At 33.9% G+C, this 19,535-nt stretch overlaps 1 protein-coding gene across 2 annotated transcripts in view; it reads left to right on the top strand.

Annotated features, from left to right (window-relative positions):
- The first annotated feature begins 4,301 nt into the window (after positions 1–4,301).
- The window catches only part of sip2 (septin interacting protein 2), a 37,810-nt gene continuing 22,576 nt past the window's right edge, over positions 4,302–19,535 (top strand). Inside the window, exon 1 of one of the 2 annotated variants that reach the window (XM_073968498.1) lies at positions 4,302–4,403. Coding sequence is in view for 1 of the 2 variants with exons in the window: in XM_073968497.1 (XP_073824598.1) it covers positions 4,477–4,547 (71 nt within the window). In the remaining variant the exon portion in view is untranslated. Of the gene's footprint in view, positions 4,548–19,535 lie in introns of both variants that reach the window. The other variant, XM_073968497.1, reaches the window with a different exon arrangement.

The following is a 19,535-nucleotide window of genomic DNA, read 5'->3' as shown; positions in this document are numbered from 1 at the left end:
AACAAATGTCAAAGTCGGCGTATCAGCCAATCAGACGCCGGCAACCATGTTACTATTTTTTATCGAGAGTAAAAAGTTTTTAAAGAGAGCGCTATTCAGCGCCATTTTTGTTTAAAGAGAAGTGAACATTTTACAACTTTTTTGTGTACGGGAACGGTTTTTCGGGTAAAATGTGTAAAAGTTGTAAAAAGTTTTTAGTTCTAGAACACAGCTAATGCTTTTTACAACTGGTATGAAGATCAGCTGTTTTTGCCGCTGTTCCTGTATTACTATTAGTTTACATTTACGAAATCCACTCGATTTCAGCTGTCAATTCCATAGCTCAAACGTCAAATGAAATCTCATCTGAAATCCATTGGATTTCATTTGACGTTTAACCTATGGATTTGACAGATGAAATCGAGTGGATTTCGTAAATGTAAACATAGCATTATTGTGCCATGGCTGCGTGCATGGTACAATAATTCTTAGGTAGGCCACAGCTGACAGCTGATTACAATTTTTTTTTGTTATGGCTTAATCTGTCAAAACCGTGTTGACATGCAGAGTTGATATTTATCATTGATCAAAAAATTCAACTCTGTTTTGTTTTCATTTCAACATTTCGTTCTTCTTCTTTGTGTACTCATCCGTTATCGTTCATCAAAACAATTTTGACGTTTTAAGCCATAGCGACAGGGTTGTATTTTTTTGGCGATTCTCATACCTGGCCTACCTATGAATTATTGTACCATGGCTGCGTGTATGCAAAATTTGATCGTTGCCAATGTGTTAAAAATTGTAAAACGCTTATATGTGGTACTGTATTTGCGAAATCATGAATGAATATCATCAATGTTAACACATATTTTGAAAAATTACACGCCTATAAATAAATTACCAAACGCGTAGGTAAATATAACTAATGTGCTTTTTACATTAACACGAAAAACAGGTTTTAGGGCTGTTTCGTAATTTATTTGCTAAAACAGACAACATTTTGCGTCATTTACCATTTATTCTAAACAACGCACTAAAACACCATACTATTATACGCAACCCTGCTTTTTCGTCATAAAAAACCAAAAATGCAACTGTTTTATGATGTCTTTGTTTGTTTGTTTGTGTGTGTTGTAGAAAAACAAAAATACTCAAACGATGACAAAAGTGTAAATAATGGTTAAAAAACTTGCAAAAGTTACATTTTTAATTTTGAATTAAGTCAAGTTATTTGGTAAACATTAAGGGCTGAGTACATAAGCTGCCTTGCCTGCTTACCTTGCTTGCTTCTGATAAAAGGATAAAAAAGAAAAGGGCAACACAGTTCGAAATTTGCTCGGCCTCCTTTATAGCCCGTTTCCACGGTACGTCGTTCGTTCTCTATTCCTTGTTCGACCCATAACTACGAATACATTACTTATTTCCCCACACAAAATTCTATGAACGAACGACGATTTTTCTACGTTGTTCGATTATAGGCCGTTTACATATAACCGGGTTAACCCAGTGGGTCTGGGTTTCAAATGCCATTTCCATTGTGTATACTTCAAATAAATCATCATAAAGAAGGTTAACCCTGCAAAAACTATAATATAAACGTCGTATTAGAAATACTCTGAACGACGAATAAGTATGTCCCATCCCTAACAAATGAGAGAATTTATCGAAAAAATTAATTATGACATGTCTAAATTAAAAATTGAAAAATTTGTTGAAAACACAAAAATTTTTAGAAAAAAGATAAAAGATGAATGAAAATTAATGAACTAAACATTTAATATAGATGCCGAAGGAAGATGGCTGTGTTTCCTTCTTAATTCCACACAAATTTCTTGTCTATTAGTTCAAAATCGCGTAAAAATCAGGAACAAAATGGAAACAAATAACTGAAAGTCTGAATACACAAACATTGTTTTGACATGTCTCTCTCTCTCTCTCTCTTTAATTTTGAAAATAGAAACATATAAAAATATATTGAAAATACAAAAATTTTCGGAATTTATGGAAAAAATGAATGAAATGTGTGTAGTTAAATATAGAAGATATATTTGAAGGAAAGTCTATTGCTTTTCCTATTCATTTAATGTATATTTTATGCGTTTTCAGTTCATATTTTCGTGAAAACAAGGAAACAAAAATGAAGGAAATGTTGTTTATGTTTCTTTTAATTACGAATGGTGTCGTGGAAACGGGTTAATTCGTGTACGTTGTTCTACAGGCGAACAACGTAATTGAAACGCTCGTGTGAACATGACATTATTTTTTTATTTTTATTATGTCGAAAATGAAGCAGGAAAGCAAGGCAACCAGGCAAAGCAACTTATGTACCCAGGCCTTTAGTGTTGTGAAATCCTTATTTTTCGGAATTAAAATTATTGTGTGCGTGTGTATTTATTATTGTGTGTATATGCGATTGTGTGCGTAAGAAAATGACGCAAAAAAACAGTTGTTTTTTCAGTTGTTTTTAGGACTTCGTAAAACGAAATCATTTAATGTGCATATGTAAATTGGACTTAAAAATGGGTAGCTACCTACCCGTTTATCTAGGCGTTGAAATTACGGGCATTAAAGGTGTGAACAGAATGAAATACGCCGCATTTTTCACACTCAGTTTCATGTAAAAGATTAAAGGCCAAGTACTACCTAACTCAAATGCTGCCTAATTCTTTTGAATTAGGTAGTACTTGGCCTTTAGTCTTTTACATGAAACTGAGCGTGAAAAAACGGCGTATTTCATTGTGTTTCTACCTTTAAGCCCCCGGCACATACGGTCCGTTGTGCGTTGCGTTACAACAACCACATGAAAACTTCAAGAACAAACTTGGCATCACTTACACATTTTTCATGTGGTTGTTGTTTTCAACGCGCAACGCGTCGCACAACGGATCGTATGTGCCGGGGCCTTTAAGGTGATGTACTCCTAATTAAAATTTGTGCATTTCCTTATTCTTTTACATAAATAAAAGCTTGGATAAACATGAATTTTTCATTGTGTTCGCACTTTTAAACAGAAGACACATCCAATGTTTCAGTAAATATGGGCTTCATTTCTGATAAAAGAATTAAAGAGCAAGGGCAACTTAAGTCGAATTTTTCTTTATTCTTTTAACAGAAATGGAATTGGATGTGTTTTCGGCTTTAACGTTGTTTTCATAAAACATTTTTGAATTAGCTTAAACCGAAAATACACCCAACGTTTGAATAAAACGCATTTTACGCTTGCACTTAAGCTGAAAACACATACAACGTTTGGGCAAAGCATTGTGTCATTTCTGGTAAATGAATAAAGACAAAGTGCTGCCAAGTTTCATTTATTTTCTTTATTCTTCTACCAGGAATGACAAAAAAACTTAATTCAAACGTTGGATGTGTTTTCAGCTTTATTATTATTATTAAAATTTTGACATGACACGGTTTCATGTGTTCTGCAATTTTGCTTTGTTGCAATATTCGTATGAAACAAACATACCGTTTTATTTTACATTTTCTTTTACTTTCTTGATACAATTACAGTGAAATTACGCTTAGTGTGGCCCGGGACTTGGGAGTTAACATCAGCTGTGTTCCTTTACTTACCTGAGGTTACCATTTTAACCATTTGTTACCATTTTTAACCTGCAAAGCGTTCCTTAACCCCGAAAAATGGCAAAACTGGAAGCAATTTTTAAGAGAGTGAGAGGGGGAGAGAGCGAAAATGGCTTTCTCTTCTACCACAGGCTACCAGCAAAATTTCTGCAGGTAGAAAATGGCAGAACTGATTTTTCGACTTTTGTTTGACGATTATTTCACAAAATGGACGAAAAACCGAAGAAAAAGTCGAACACTGACAACACTAAATTAAAAACTGTGAAATAAAAGACGAAAATTGATTTTTTATGTTTTTTCTGACATTGCTGCCGGATCTACAATTTTTCCGTTCCTTTACTTTTCTGGTAAAAATGTTCATGAGAGAGCAATTTTGAACAATTTTGACACTTTTCTCTTTTACCACTCTTACCATTAAAAAAGTAAAGGAACAAAGCTATCATTTATTTGACAGATATTGTCTGGAATTGACAACTTAAACGATGCATGTTTTATAAAACATGTTAAATGTAAAATGCGTTTACATTTTTGCGTCATTTCTGGTAAAAGAATTAAGAAAAATTCAATCTTGGCTGTACTTTGTTACTTATTCTTCTACAAGAAATGACGCTAAACTTTACTCAAACGTTGAATGTGTTTTCGGCTTTATAATTTCCAACTCTGCAAAGCGTAGCTACAGGCTTTCATTTAGGTCGCCTTTCCGTATGTCATCATATTTCAATGTTGGTATTACTGCATTCGTCAAGTTTTCATTTTGCGGGTTATTGTTATTTGAAAATATTTAACGAGTGGTCGCGCAGCTGTTCATTTTACAGATCAATTTTTGCAAATTTAATTCTGTAAGCATCAATGAATATTTGTGATTGTGTGTTTGTTGTTATCTCGTGTCGTTTTGTAAAATAATAAGTAAAGATGTCATTCGACAAGTTTGAAAAAAGTGAAGCTTGGCGAACAAATTTTAAAAAATTTTTGTTGGTTGAACGGTAAATGGTGCTATCTTTTATCTTGCATGTATAATTGTTGAATCGTAATGTTTACGCCTATAGTCGCTAGCTTTGTTAAAAATTTGTGTATTTTACGTATATCTTAAGAGTCAGCTGGACATTTTTAAATGAAACCAATCTTTAAGATATCTACAGAGCTGTTTTTGGTTTGCAACATGTTCAGATGTGTGTACATTCGCTTATTATTGCGTATGCAAACTAACACCATAATAATGCGCCAAACATTAAACACTCTGTGGGCCATTATTATATGTTTTCTTTTACTTTTGGAGGGATTTGAAAACGCAATTTGGAAGAAATAGAACAAATTTCCTTTACCGACCCTTCGCAGAAAAAATACAAAATGTTCCTTTAAATCGCAAGTTTTCTTAAGTAGTCGGCGGGGGATTTAAGACTTTTTCCTATGGACAGGAGCGAATTAAATCGTAAATTTTTCCCCAAGTAAACAAGGGAGTTTTGGGAACTTCGGAGGGCCTATATCTCGGTAAGTATTCATTTCCCCAACAAGAAATACATCGTTGGGATCGGCATGAAAAGCACTATCTGTGGTAATTTTTTCAAAATTTTCTGCGGTGGGTCGGTAAAGGAAACGAAGACAACCTCAAACATGGAATTTTGGCTTTTGGTGAATATAAATTAATTAATGGTCTGTTTTCTCCAAGACGAAACGAAAGCTACCAATATCGGACCAAACGAACGTGTAGACCAAGATGGAAAAAGCGCTGTGACAAATGGTAGCTTGCTTGAAATTATGTGGCCCATCAAAGATGCCATCAATGAAATTAATGACTCTATTTGGAACGATTGGTCAAATGAATACAGATCTATTGCTGGACAAGCCAACTCTCATTTTTTCAAAATCTTTGTTGTACCTAATAAGTCACCCTGGTATAAAAAATCTAACCTACATCCGGACGATCAAAAGGTTATAAACCGCATCCTTCATCATTCATTCAGAAACAGTACCTTAGCGAAAATGAAGGTATTTGAATCAGGAGATTGTGATTTATGCAACGTCGGAGATTCTGTTTCACATATATTATTTGAATGTACAAAATACACCACCACCAGAGCAAATTCAGGCATAAATAGAATACTCTTCCCGAGATATGGGCCTCTTAAGTTCCGAAAATTCCCTTGTTAAGTATAGTACACATTGACAAGCAAAACTGACAGTCATCGAGGTCTATTTCGTGAATATCAAAGCCTAACTGAAAAATTTCTTTTGTAATATATAAATAATACCGTATATATTGTATTGTATAAAAGGTTTTTCGCTAAATAAAAGTTGTTATTTGCCGGAAAACTGTCCTAAAAGTACGTTGACTGTCAGTTTTGAATGATGGTGTGTACGCCGCTTTAAAGAAAAATTTTTAAATTAAACAAATGTTGTTTTCGTGCCCTAAATTGGCTCCTGTCCATAGGAGAAAATTTTAAATCCGGCCGGCTACTTAGGAAAAACTTACAATTTAAAAAAAAATTTCAAATTTTTTCCGTCAGCTGGTAGAGTATTCAATTTGTTCCCAAATTCAATTCATTTGATGAAATTCTCACCGACGCACAGTGCGAAATATGGGAAGTTTAGTGGAACTTTAAGGAATTTTGAAGTACATAAAAATAATTCATCATCATTGTTCCACAACATCACATACGGGACAAGGGAGACTTCTCTCATATCAATGAGTGCACCCCGATTCATATTTAGCTCAATGATATGGGACCTACTGTTTATCGCCGAGTCCGAACGGCGTGTCTTAAGACACCACTTATGGAGAAGTTTTTCAAGGCTGAAATACTCAGGAAATGTCGCCAACATTACTGAGGGTTATTTTGCCACCGTTGAAAAATGTTTGATGTTGCTTGGCCGGGGAATCGAACCCCCGACCTTCTGCGTGCAAGGCGGGCGTGCATACCATTGCACCACGGTGGCACCCACATAAAAATAATTAAATGTTTATTAAATTCGTTAGCTAAGTACTCCACTGCAAATGATCCATATTCAATTTGGCGATTTACTCCGCGAAACGACTTAAAAATGCACTTAAAGTTGCACTTTTGTTTCATAATTTTTTTTTTCTTAGAAATATAGTTTGTATTCATTAAAAAATAGCGTGGTGCGGACAAATGATAAGTCAGTATGCCATGATTTATTTTTCTTAATATTTTACAAAACAATTATGATATTTTACTCTTTAAAAAATGCAAAAAACTCTTATTGTTTTCATGCAATTGTAATAGGAATGAAGTGCTTTTTTGAAGTTTTCAAAATTATTTTTTTTTATTTTCCGTGGATATTTCAAATGTGAGTTCCGTACACTTCCGTGTTAAGATATATATGATCTGAAAGTTTGGGGTCTCCTCTGTTCGCAAAGCCATAAAACAGCTGCGGAAACTGACTTCGGAAATTTCATTTAATTGCATTTTCTAAAGTGGAAGGTAAACGCGGCAATGAACGCCATTGTTGACTGTGTTTTGAAGAAATGGATTCACTAATTCTAACAAATGATGATTTCTGTTAAATTAAGAATCCTTTCGCAATTTTTCATAGTTTTGACCTGTAAATGTTGGTGATTTATATATAGTGCAATATTTTTTGGATGCTGTGGTACAAGTACCAATATACGTTAAATATTGTAATGCAGTTTCAACCTGAACTTGATCTGAGAGACATTTTTATTTATTTATTTTTTTTATTTATTTATTCTTCAGTAATATCAAAGCCTTCATGGCCAAAAAATATATTACATAGCATATAAACCTGAAATCATAAATTTAACATGTTCCTATTGTTGGCTCCCCAGCCTTTATTTACCTCAAGCTACTCGATTAAATGTACAATATGAAGGTCCATTGGCAGAAACATTACCATCAAATCATAATGTAAATTAGAGTCATTAAAACATACACAAACAAGTTCTAGTTCACAATTCTACGAGTGAAATGCCTTATAAGTTTCAAACGAAACGCATTGTTAGAGTGCGAGAAGATTCGTAGTTCAACAGGCAAAAAGTTCCAGCATCTAGCAACTCGGACAAGGAAACAATTCTCAAATAAAGAATTATGTATAAGCGGTATTCTTATCTGGATATTTCTTCTGAAGCGCGAAAAAACGAAAAGGTTACGCAAATGCTTAGGGAAACCAGTTTTAATAACCTTATAAAAGTGCAGTAAATTGCGCAAATTAATATAATTTTGGAACGAACAACCTAAAAAACTTTTTACAAAACTGGAAATATGGTCACGTATTCGAATATTGTACACAAATCTGACAATCATATTCATAATTAGTTGTAATTTCGTAATGTTATACTCAGGTGTGCCAGATACAACTTCCAGGGCATATAAAAGATGTGGCATTAAAAGAGCATGAGCCATTCTGACTTTAACCCACCTCGGTAAAAACATGCTCACAGAATACAACTTGCGTAGAATATAGTATATTTTAGATTGAACGAAATCAATGTGAGAGTCAAAGCTTAGCCTGTTATCTAACATTACTCCTAAGCATTTATACTTATCAAGTATATCAACAGCACATTGACCAATAAAAATGTTGATACTAGGCAAATGAGTTCCAAACAGGATTGCCTTTGTCTTAGCTGGGTTAATATGAAGACCATTATCCACAGTCCAACTTAATGCCCTTTCCAAACACGTATTAATTTTTCTCTCTAGATCATTAGAATCATCACTACATGAATCAAACAAGAGGAATACATCGTCTGCAAATATATGCAATGAACATGAATTAAGATCCAAATATTCAAGCAAATCATTCATATAGATTATGAAAAGTAACGGCCCTAATACTGATCCTTGGGGAACTCCAGATGTTAATGATATAATGCTAGACGACGTGCCATTCAATTCAACAAACTGAGTTCGATCACAAACATATGACATTATCAATTTACATGCTGAAAAAGAAAAATTGAATTTTTCTTTAAGTTTATAGATCAGCAACTCGTAATGAATTGAATTGAATGCTTTTGACAGATCAAGAGATACCAACGCAGAAATTCGGTTTAAATTACTGTGACACCTAATAGATTCCGTTAAGTGTAAAAGCAATGATGTCGTGCTATGACCCGCACGAAAAGCATACTGTTCATTAATCAAATTACTACTAACTCTAGAAAGTATTTGGTTTTTCATTACATGTTCACATAATTTGGAAAGAACTGGAAGTATTGAAATTGGTCGCAAATCATCCGGATCACGAACATAGGAAACCTTGGGAATGGGCACAATTCGGGCAATTTTCCAAGCCAAAGGGAAAACAGACTTAGTTAAAATAGTATTGACCAAATCCAAAATAATGTTTGACACATAGGGAAAGATCAGTTTCAAAAAATTTACCGATATTTTGTCCACTCCCACCGACTTGGATTTGATCTTACCTAGAGCAATAGCAATGTCATCAAGATTAATACACGAAAAAGAAAATGAATGGTCATTATCATTAAACGATTCCCAATTCCAATCAACATTATTGTTAAACAACGTGGTTGATGCAAAATAATTATTAACAGCGTCAGCACTAAGGTTATTCGGGACATCATCGTCTCCAACACACCCATGGCACCGAAGAACTCTCCATAAACTTTTAGAGTCTAAGGTACGAAAACTCCTCATGTAATATTTACGCCTCTCCTTGCGAATTAAATTTTTGGCCTTATTGCGATATTTACAGAATATAGTCCAGTTATACTGCGTACGGTCTTCCAAATAAGCTTTATATGACAACTCTCTTAAATTTTTGGCAATTAAGATGTTACTAGACTTCATCCAATCATCATCCTGCAACTTAACGCGTCTTCGAATCACAGGAACATTCATATACATGTCATCAATAAGTTTAGATAAAATTGAGCATTTATCATTAACATCATGAGTCAAATAGAAATTTGTATAGTCAAAATCCGACATACATTGAAAAACACCATTCCAATTAATATTTCTTAAATCATGAAACTCTAAAATATCTTCAGTCTTGTTAACATCAATGTCAAAACATGAAAAGATTAGTGCATGATGTGAAATGGAGGGACATTGCACTTGACTCGAATAATTAACCATTGCAATATTACTTAAAAGCATATAATCAATTAGAGATGAACTCCCGTGAGCCACATCAAAGTGAGTTGGCTTTGAGTTATGTAAAACACTTAAATTCAGTCTAAGACACGTAGAACGCATTATAGAAGCACGTGAAATATTAAATAAATCACAGTTAAAGTCTCCAACTACTATTATATTAGTGTAGCTCAAAAATAAGTCACGATGTACCTCTTCAAATTTAAAAATATCTCCCACAGGCGGTAAATAAGCGACACCAAACAGAATTTTAGTTGAACCAGAATAAAGTTCTATGAAAATTGACTCACATTTCCCAGCAATCGATGATTTAAAGACAAGTTTATGTTTGAGTGTTTTAAGTACATAAGCCCCAACGCCACCACCTCTGGAATACCTACGATCATTTCTATAAAATTTGTAGCCTGGCATATTCACGGCCGAAGTAGAAACTTCCGATTTCAACCACGTTTCTGAAACTCCTATAATATCAAAGAGCGACCCACAAAATATAGACTTCAAATCATTAAACTTAATGGAGTTAGTAGAGGGTCTCATACTTTGACAATTAATATGAGCTATATTAAGTTTACTGTCCAGGGGTTTCAGAATAGACTTAAAGTATCTGCTGCTGCCAACTGCAGGACCAAGATTCAAGTCAGAAGACATCAAATATTAAAGATATAAATAAAGTGGGGAACCAACTAACAATCAACATATTACAACAATAATTCATTAACATTCCAAATTACAGCTAATCAAATTTTGTTTAAAACAAATATTTGTATTTTTTATATAAAAATTGAGAGATTATGATAATATAAACATTACATAATTTAAGTCGGGTCACCGACATAAGCATACCCTACATCGCATGGTAGTATTTAATTGTTCAAATAAAAAGTGATGATAGTGTAATAAAAATGGAAAAATTTATACTATCGATTCTGAATAAAGCAGGTACAGTAACATCCAAAAGTTGTAAATGGTAAACAGAGAGACGGACAGACGGACTTACCACCATGACGGTGTAGGGCAAAACCAAAAAAAAAAGGAAAACGATGTAGAATTTGGACCGTCTCAACAATTGATTTAATTCATAGGTACAGGCTAGTCCAAGGCAGAAGCTTCAGTGCTAAGAAGTAAGTTGTTACACTGCTCCAAGTTGCGAATATCACTCGTTCCGTCAGGGAAAACTAGTTTAGCTTTTAGATTATCTAAATTTAGTACTTTGAATTTAGTAATAATTTCCTTGCGAAGTAGTTTTCTACAGGTGGAATTTAATTTTGCAGCGGCTGGGGAATAATGGTCATTTAAGTACACACGTCTATTTATATCAGAACCTTGACCACTTAAAAGATCAGCAATTTGTAGATTACGTGTTCGAAAATATTCTTTCATAATAGCATCTCGAACGTGAACCGAATTAAATTTAATAAGAATCATACTGCGATTGTGCATGTAACAAGCATGACTTATTTCATTCCTGGACAACGTAATACCGTAAATTCCACCCAACTTCAAAGCAACATCAACAATATCAGTGATATTCCCGGGTAAACCGCTAACCAAAATGTCGCTTCTATTAAGTCTCCGGTGCAATATATTATTCTCAAATTCCAACGCCATTATCTTTGAAGAACAAGAAGAATTAAACTTATCAACACGCTCATTACATGTCTGAATGTCTTTTTTCATTTCACTCAAACAAGAGCTCATTTCCACTTTTATTTCATCCAGCGCCTTTTTTATCGTGGTTTGTTCTGTTTGATTTTGTTCAATAAAATCATCAAATTTCTTGTTCAGCGAGCGTACTTCATTAGCAACACCAGCTTGACCAGAATTGTTATTTAGGTTATTCTCACATTCTGCACAAATAAACAACGGCTTTTTTATTGCTTTAAGTGCATTAAGTTCACTTTCCGAAACATTTGCACAGGATGCATGGAACCACTTGGAACATAATCTGCATTTAAGGCTGCCACTTTTCCCAAGATTCTGCTTACAAATTTCACAAGTTAGTTTGGCAGTAGAAGGCATTCTCAAAATGTAAACAAACCAAACAACAGCAGACAACAGCAACAATGCATAAACAGTTATAGGAATATTTTGCAATTTCTTTTAGTTTTTCTTTCTTGTAATTACAACAACGCAGCCTTTAAGAAGTCTTTTCAGCTACAAAATTAAACCAAGTTTAACATTCAATTTATTGATTATTTTCAAAAATCTTCATTTGTTGAAAACTCAGTCCATCAAAATGTATACGTTCTGCCAAATTTATTGATCAAATACAGATTAAAGCGCGAAAATTAAGACAATTTGATTAGCTGCAATTTCACACACGTCTATTCAGGCATAGCGTTGCCAGATCAATCCCCAACATTTTTAATAAAATTAATGGTACAGACCTGCTAAATAGACCAATAAACATTATAGCTACAAATAAAAACAAAAAAAATATTGAAATTTTACTTTCGCAGAAGTCGACCTATGTTGACAGATTTTATGTGATGAGGAAGTTTATTCGCTAATATCTTAACATGTACATTTGCATCAAAATCGGTTGTAATTTTTGTCTTCAACATTTAAAATACCTAACATGAAGGAACCCGTCATATGGGGGCTATACCAAAAACGCGTATATACGATGCTAATATTTCGCACAGTGGTTTTCTATCTACGAAGAACATAAAAGGCCAAAATACAACCAAATACATTGGACAATGTCTCTGTAACATTTAAAATGGGTCCCATCTACCGGTACCGTTCAAAGGGGGCTATACCTAAACGCGAACCTATATTGAAAATATTTTGTAAATAAGTTTTCTGTCCGCTGAAAACTGAATATACCAATTTGCAGCAAAATCGATTGAAAAATTAATGTAAAACGTAAAAACGGCAGCCGGCGTTACATGAACGCTACAGGAAACCGCGGGCCTATCTGGCCCAAATTGAGCCAAACACTATCTACTAATATAAGAGACATTTTTGCAAAATTGTAGGAATCTACTCCCTTTCCTTTAAAAGTAATTAGTAAAGTTCCGCTAAAGTGCTCATATTTCCCACTGTGCGACGAGGATTGCATATCAAAACATAAATGGGAACACCTGTACGATTTGGTCAAATATATCAAAGAAATTAATGTTAAAATTTAAATAAGGCACGCAGACATAGCCTACAAAATTTGTTGTCGCGCTTTTACATTTGCTTAGTCGGGAGGGGGCCAACAACTTGAAGAGGAAAAAAACGAAATCTAATTTTTTTAGTTACTATCAAGCTCGTTTTATAAATTAATCAAATTCTTAAAATAAGTCCAATTTGGTCCGGATAAAGATATTTGGCATAAATTGAATATTTTCAAAGCTGACGAGGGCTCAATTCTGTTTCTATGAAAATGTGAAATGAAAATTTTTATAAAAAAAACTGTCAAAAGAAAAAAAATATAAAGAAAATATTTTTCATTTCAGACTATGAAAATTTTCGTTAGAAAATTCTTTCTTAAGGGGAGTACACACTATCATTCAAAACTGACAGTCAACGTACTTTTAGGACGATTTTCCGGCAAATAACAACTTTTATTTAGCTAAAAACGTTTGAAATACAATATATACGGTATTATTTAGAGATTACAAAAGACATTTTTCAGTTAGGCTTTGATATTCACGAAATAGACCTCGATGACTGTCAGTTTTGCTTGTCAATGTGTACTATACTTTATTCTCTTTAAAATTGTCATTGACGTACACACACATATATGAAATCATCATCATATCATATGAAATCATATGAATCATATGAAAATGTTGATATTTTCATTGCTTTGCGCTGGTTTGAGAGCTACGTATTTAAACACGATGAATAGATGAATAATTTCAGATTACAGAACCTTGCGTACAGAGTTTCACCCCATTCACACCTCTTACCTATAACTTTTTTTTTTTGTTAATAAAAATTTTCATAGTCTGGCATAAGACAATCCAGCCTGTTCACAAAAATATAAATTTCTTTAGGGGAAGCCCATATTTATTTTATTTATTTATTCAATCAATACAAAGAAAGCAAATTAATGCCAATTATACATGTATTGGAGGTTACATTAAAAACTTAAGCTATGCTGTTAAAGTTATATGCTCATAACTAACATCTATACAATCCAAATTAAATAAAAAAGTTTGATAACTATATATGTATGTACATATGTAAATACATACAAATATAAAAAAACGGGCCCCATCCATATGAATATTGAAATAACTTAAATAAAACAAAGGATCCCATAGCTATTTCCCGAGATATGGGCATAAAAGTTCCCAAAACCTCCTTTTATTACTTGGGAAAATTCTTAGATTAACTATAATCGTCCGATCGAATTGAAATTTTTTTCCATAGATAGATTTCGATGTCCCGATTATGAAAACTTAAAATTTTGCGGCGGTCACAACCGGTTATCGGCTATTTGAAACGAAAGTCCGGGTAAAAACCGGATATACATATACCGATTTTTCTGAACCGATATGGGTATCAAACGAAACTGGTTACGACTCTGGCTACGGCTACGCGGTCAAAATTTTCCATAAAATTGTTAGTTTTTGCTTAACCAGAATTTTTAAGCAAAAAAAAGATTAAAAAATACAGTTTTTTTACTGTAACTCCCAAATCTTAACAAAAATTATATCATTAAAAAGTGTTTTTTAAGCTTTCATTTGATATCCACAACAGTTCAGAAAAATCGGTTATATGTATATCCGGTTTTTTACGCGAATCGGATAAGCGGTTGTGACCGCCGACAACATTTTACATTTTCGCAACCAGGGCATCGAAATCTAGGGTAAAAATTTCAGATTAACCCACATAAAGCCACTGGTCGTTTAAACGCCACCAAAAGGTTGCAAAAATGAACGTAAAACTCCGTTATTTTCGCATATTTTTGTGGGGTTTTTGCATTTTGTTATAGTGTTGTCTGTTATCTGTCATTCCACGCCTATAAAGTTTCATTTGTCCTACGCATTTGGTGTAAAACGCAGGCAATTCAAAAAACGACTTTTTTATAATTTTCGACATTTGATGAAAAATTTAAACATGCCATAAAATTTTTATCAAAGTTGTTACATTCACATAACTTCAGGGATTTGTTGGGAATGTAGAAAGAGCATTTTCTCAATCAAAAACCAAGGGATTGTCATGTATGAATACAAATATATTACCCTTCAAAGTTTTCGTCACTTTTAAAAAAAGGCCCGAATGCAGGAAAACTATTTGTTTTAGAGAAAAAAATTATTTTTTAAGAAATTCTTAAAAAGTCCCAAAAATTTTAAGTTTTCTCGCAAACAAATCTCGGCGCTAAGTGGGAGAAAACTCAATTTGTTCTGACAGTCCTTCGGTCAGGTTTTTAAAACTTTAATCTATGGGGTGCCTTGCTTTCCTGCTTCATTTCTGACATAATAAAAATAAAATAATAAAGAAGGCCGAGCAAGTTTTGAACTGGGTTGCCCTTTTCTTTCTTGCGACCGTGGTGCAATGGTATGCACACCCGCCTTGCACGCTGAAGGTCATGGGTTCGATTCCCCGGCCAGTCAACATCAAAATTTTCAACGGTGGCAAAATACCCCTCAGTAATGTTGGCGACATTTCCTGAGTATTTCAGCCATGTAAAACTTCTCTACAAAGTGGTGTCCTAAGACACGCCGCACAGTGCGAAATATGAGCACTTTAGCGGAACTTTACTAATAACTTTTAAAGGGAAGGGCGTAGATTCCTAAAATTTTGCAAAAATGTTTCTTATATTAGTGGATAGTGTGGGGCTCAAATTGGGCCACATAGGCCCGCGGTTTCCCGTAGCTTTCATGCAACGCCGGCTGACGTTTTTACGTTTTACATTAATTTTTCAATCGATTTTGCAGTAAATTGGTATATTCAGTTTTCAGCGGATAGAAAAAAACTTATGTACAAAATATTTTCAATATAGGTTCGCGTTTAGGTATAGCCCCCTTTGAACGGTACCGGTAGATGGGACCTATTTTAAATGTTACAAACACATTGTCCAATGTATTTGGATGTATTTTGGCATTTTATGTTCTTCGTAGATAGAAAACCACTGTGCGAAATATTAGCATCTTAGATACGCGTTTTTGGTATAGCCCCCATGTGACGGGTTCCTTCATGTTAGATAATTTAAATGTTAAAGACAAAAATTGCAACCGATTTTGATGTAAATGTAAATTTCAAGATATTAGCGAATAAACATCCTCCTCACAAAAATCTGTCAACACAGGTCCACTTGTGGATGAAGCCCCCCACAACCCTACACATCCACTAAGGAGTAAAATGTTAATATTTTTTGTTTTCATTTGTAGCTATAATGTTTATTGGTCTATTAAGCAGGTCTGTACCATTAATTTTATTAATAATGTCTCTCAGATCAAGTTCAGGTTAGATCTACATTACAATTTTTAACGTATATTGGTACTTGTACCACAGCATCCAAAAATGTTGCACTATATGAGCCGCTCAGTGCACACTTCGACTAACTCCACTTTTTGAAAAATTTGAGATTTTAGTGTCAAAGCCTTTGATAACGCCATATCTATTTATGATTGTAATATCTTTCCTGAATAATAAAGATGAGCACCTTTAAATAACAAGTTTTTATTGACCACTGAATAATATGCAATTTTTTTCAGTGCACACTTCGATTAACTCCACATTCAAATGTAGCTCTGCTCGCAACTTGTACATTTTTACATGCAATGTTGTTTGTTGAAACCATAGATTGCCTTTAGAAAATGATGACGTATATAACATACATTTTTGACGTATATTACATACGTCGGAAACGTCGTAAACCTAGCCATGAAGAATGACGCTAACATAAAGCTAACATGAATTAATTACAAATATTGTTTTATAACCGAACTGCCAAAATTAATTTTTATGTAAAACCTGTAATATATGTGTATAAAACTAAGTTTTTCGTTAATAAAAAAATTCTAGACCTAACTTTATTACTTTTTTCAGTGCACACTTCGATTAACTCCACCATTACCACAACATTACTAACGATTGTTTGTTGACTATTGTTTTTATTTTATTTTATATACCGTTAGATAAAAGCTATACCTGCTATTATGCATTCTACATTATATATTTGAATCCATATTATTAGGGGAATTTTAAAAAACAATATGCACTTCATCATTGATTTTCTCAACTTTTTGTTTTATGGAGTTAGTCGAAGTGTGCTCTGAACGCCTCATATATAAATCACCAACATTTACAGGTCAAAACTATGAACAATTGCGGGAGGAATTTTAATTTAACAGAAATCATCATTTGTTAGAATTAGTGAATCCATTTCTTCAAAACACAGTCAACAATGGCGTTCATTTCCGCATTTACCTTTCACTTTGGAAAATGCAATTAAATGAAATTTCCGAAGTCATTTTAAAAAAACTTGAATTTCTCCGAAGACCGCACGTTACCGCGGCTGTTTTATGGCTTTGTGAACAGAGGAGACCCCAAACTTTCAGATCATATATATCTTAACACGAAATAATTTTGAAAACCTCAAAAAACACTTCTTTCCTATTAATGATCGTCCCTACAACACAAGTAGTAATCAAAATGGTGTTCCTCATAGAGCTGGAGGTGTATGTCTATATATTTCAAATAATTTACAATTTAAAGTTATTTTCCGTAGTGTAAAATACGGTAAATGTGAATCATTGTTCATTGAAGTTTTTGGCAAAAATTCCTCTATATTAGTAGGTGTTGTTTACTTACCTACTGGATCAGTTGAAGATTTTGAGGACCTACATGCCTACATTTTTGATCGATTTTCTAATATTATTGTTATGGGAGACTTTAACTACGATCTTTTTGATGCCAACAAATCATGTGTTTTCCGATCTCTTGCGTCTAGATGTGGGCTTCATCCAATACATAACTGTCTACCAACTCATTTTCATATTCATAATAACAGTACTTCATTATTGGACTATTTCTTGGTTAGTGATCCGAATTGCGTTGCTCACAAAAATCAAATACAATTTCCTTTTTTCTCTTCCCATCATAGTTTCATTTTCATGTCTGTTCAATTCTCGCCGCTCTTACATCATGAATGGATTGAGTTTAAAGACTACAATTGTCTACGATTTGAAGATTTTTCTGATCACATTAACGATCTTGATCTAATTTCTATTTATCATACAAATGATGTTGATATACAATTATCTGTATTAAATCGGGCTCTGAGCTTCATTCATGACTGTGTTCCTACTAAAAGAATTAAATCAAGCTTTAATAATACTTCTTGGATTAATTCTAGAAAAATAGCTGATGCTAGGAAAGCAAGAGATAGAGCTTATGCTCACCATCTCAATGCTCCATCTGCTGAGAACTGGCGAGAATATTGCCGCTTAAGAAATAAAGCGAAGGGTATTATCAGGAAAGTTCGTTATGAATATGGCTGTAAGCAATTTTCAAACGTTAACAACTCTCACATGTGGAAAAAGGTTCGTTCGCTGGGCTGTATCGGAAATGAAGAAATTAAACTTGATGAGGCTGATGTTGAAACTATTGCTCATAAATTCTTAAGCTATATGAATACCAATGATGGTTTTTCATTTGACTTTGAAATGTGTACTGATAATAATAATTCTTTCTCGTTTCATACCATTTCACATGCCGACCTACTTCTGGCTACTAATACCATAAAATCAAATTCTGTTGGACACGATTCATTTCCTATAAAATTCATTAAAATTCTATTTCCAATAATTTCTCCGTATTTATTGCATTTAATAAATACAATACTTACCAGTTCAAAATACCCGTCAGATTGGAAATTGGGTCGCATTGTTCCTATTCCCAAAGATGGTAAGCATGATATTGACAACCTTAGACCAATTACAATACTCCCTTCAATGTCTAAAATTATTGAAAATATTATGAAAGTTCAGATTTTGGAACACTACCAACGATATTCTCTTTTTAGCCCACATCAATTTGCCTTTCGTTACAATCATAATACTACATCGGCTTTAATTGCACTGACGGACTCTATTAGAAAGCAGTTAAACAATAATGTTAAATCCATAATGGTGTCATTAGATCTAACGAAAGCTTTTGATGGCATAAGCCACCACATTCTTATAACTAAGCTTCGTGATAAATTTAACTACTCTAAAACAGCGTGCAAATTAGTTTCTTCCTATCTGTTTGATCGATATCAATATGTATCTGCTAACGGTTTCTGCTCGAGTGTTGGTTATGTGTCCTCGGGTGTGCCACAAGGTTCAGTTTTGGGACCCATTTTATTCCTCTCATATATCAATGATGTAATAACGTGCCTAAAAACCCATTTTTGCCAGCCTTTTGTCTTCGCAGATGACATTTTTATATTATTCAATTCTGAATCTTCCGATTACAACATTAGGTTGGTTGGTTGGTTTACGTGGTGGCCATACTTTATAGCCTCAATTAGTATGTTAGAGATACCGTTTTGAAAAACCACACCACTCGTTCAGAGATTGCTATTTCGTTGTTGCATGTTGACAGTTAAATCCAGCCTGATGAGTTGAGGAATCGCAGAAGGTCTCCCAGACCTACTTCTGTTATCTCTGTGATATCACGAAGGAACGGTTGTCTTAGAGCTTTGAATCGTCGTTGCATTTGAGCAGGGCAGGAACAGAGGAGGTGCTCAACAGTTTCCTCCTCTTCTTCATTCCCGCAGCTACGGCAGTGGTCATTGTGCGGTAGATTTAAACGTTTTGCATGGTTACCAATTGCCCAGTGACCGGTTAACACTGCAATAAGTCTTGCAAGGTTCCGTCGCGTTTGATTGATTAGGAACTTAGTTCGTTTGGCGTTGTATTGAGGCCACGTTAATTTTGA

This window comes from Musca autumnalis, unplaced genomic scaffold (assembly GCF_047663935.1).
Source record: "Musca autumnalis isolate F117 unplaced genomic scaffold, ASM4766393v1 scaffold_2, whole genome shotgun sequence".
Taxonomy (NCBI): Eukaryota; Metazoa; Arthropoda; class Insecta; order Diptera; family Muscidae; genus Musca; species Musca autumnalis.
This window is presented reverse-complemented; position numbering and strand designations above follow the sequence as displayed.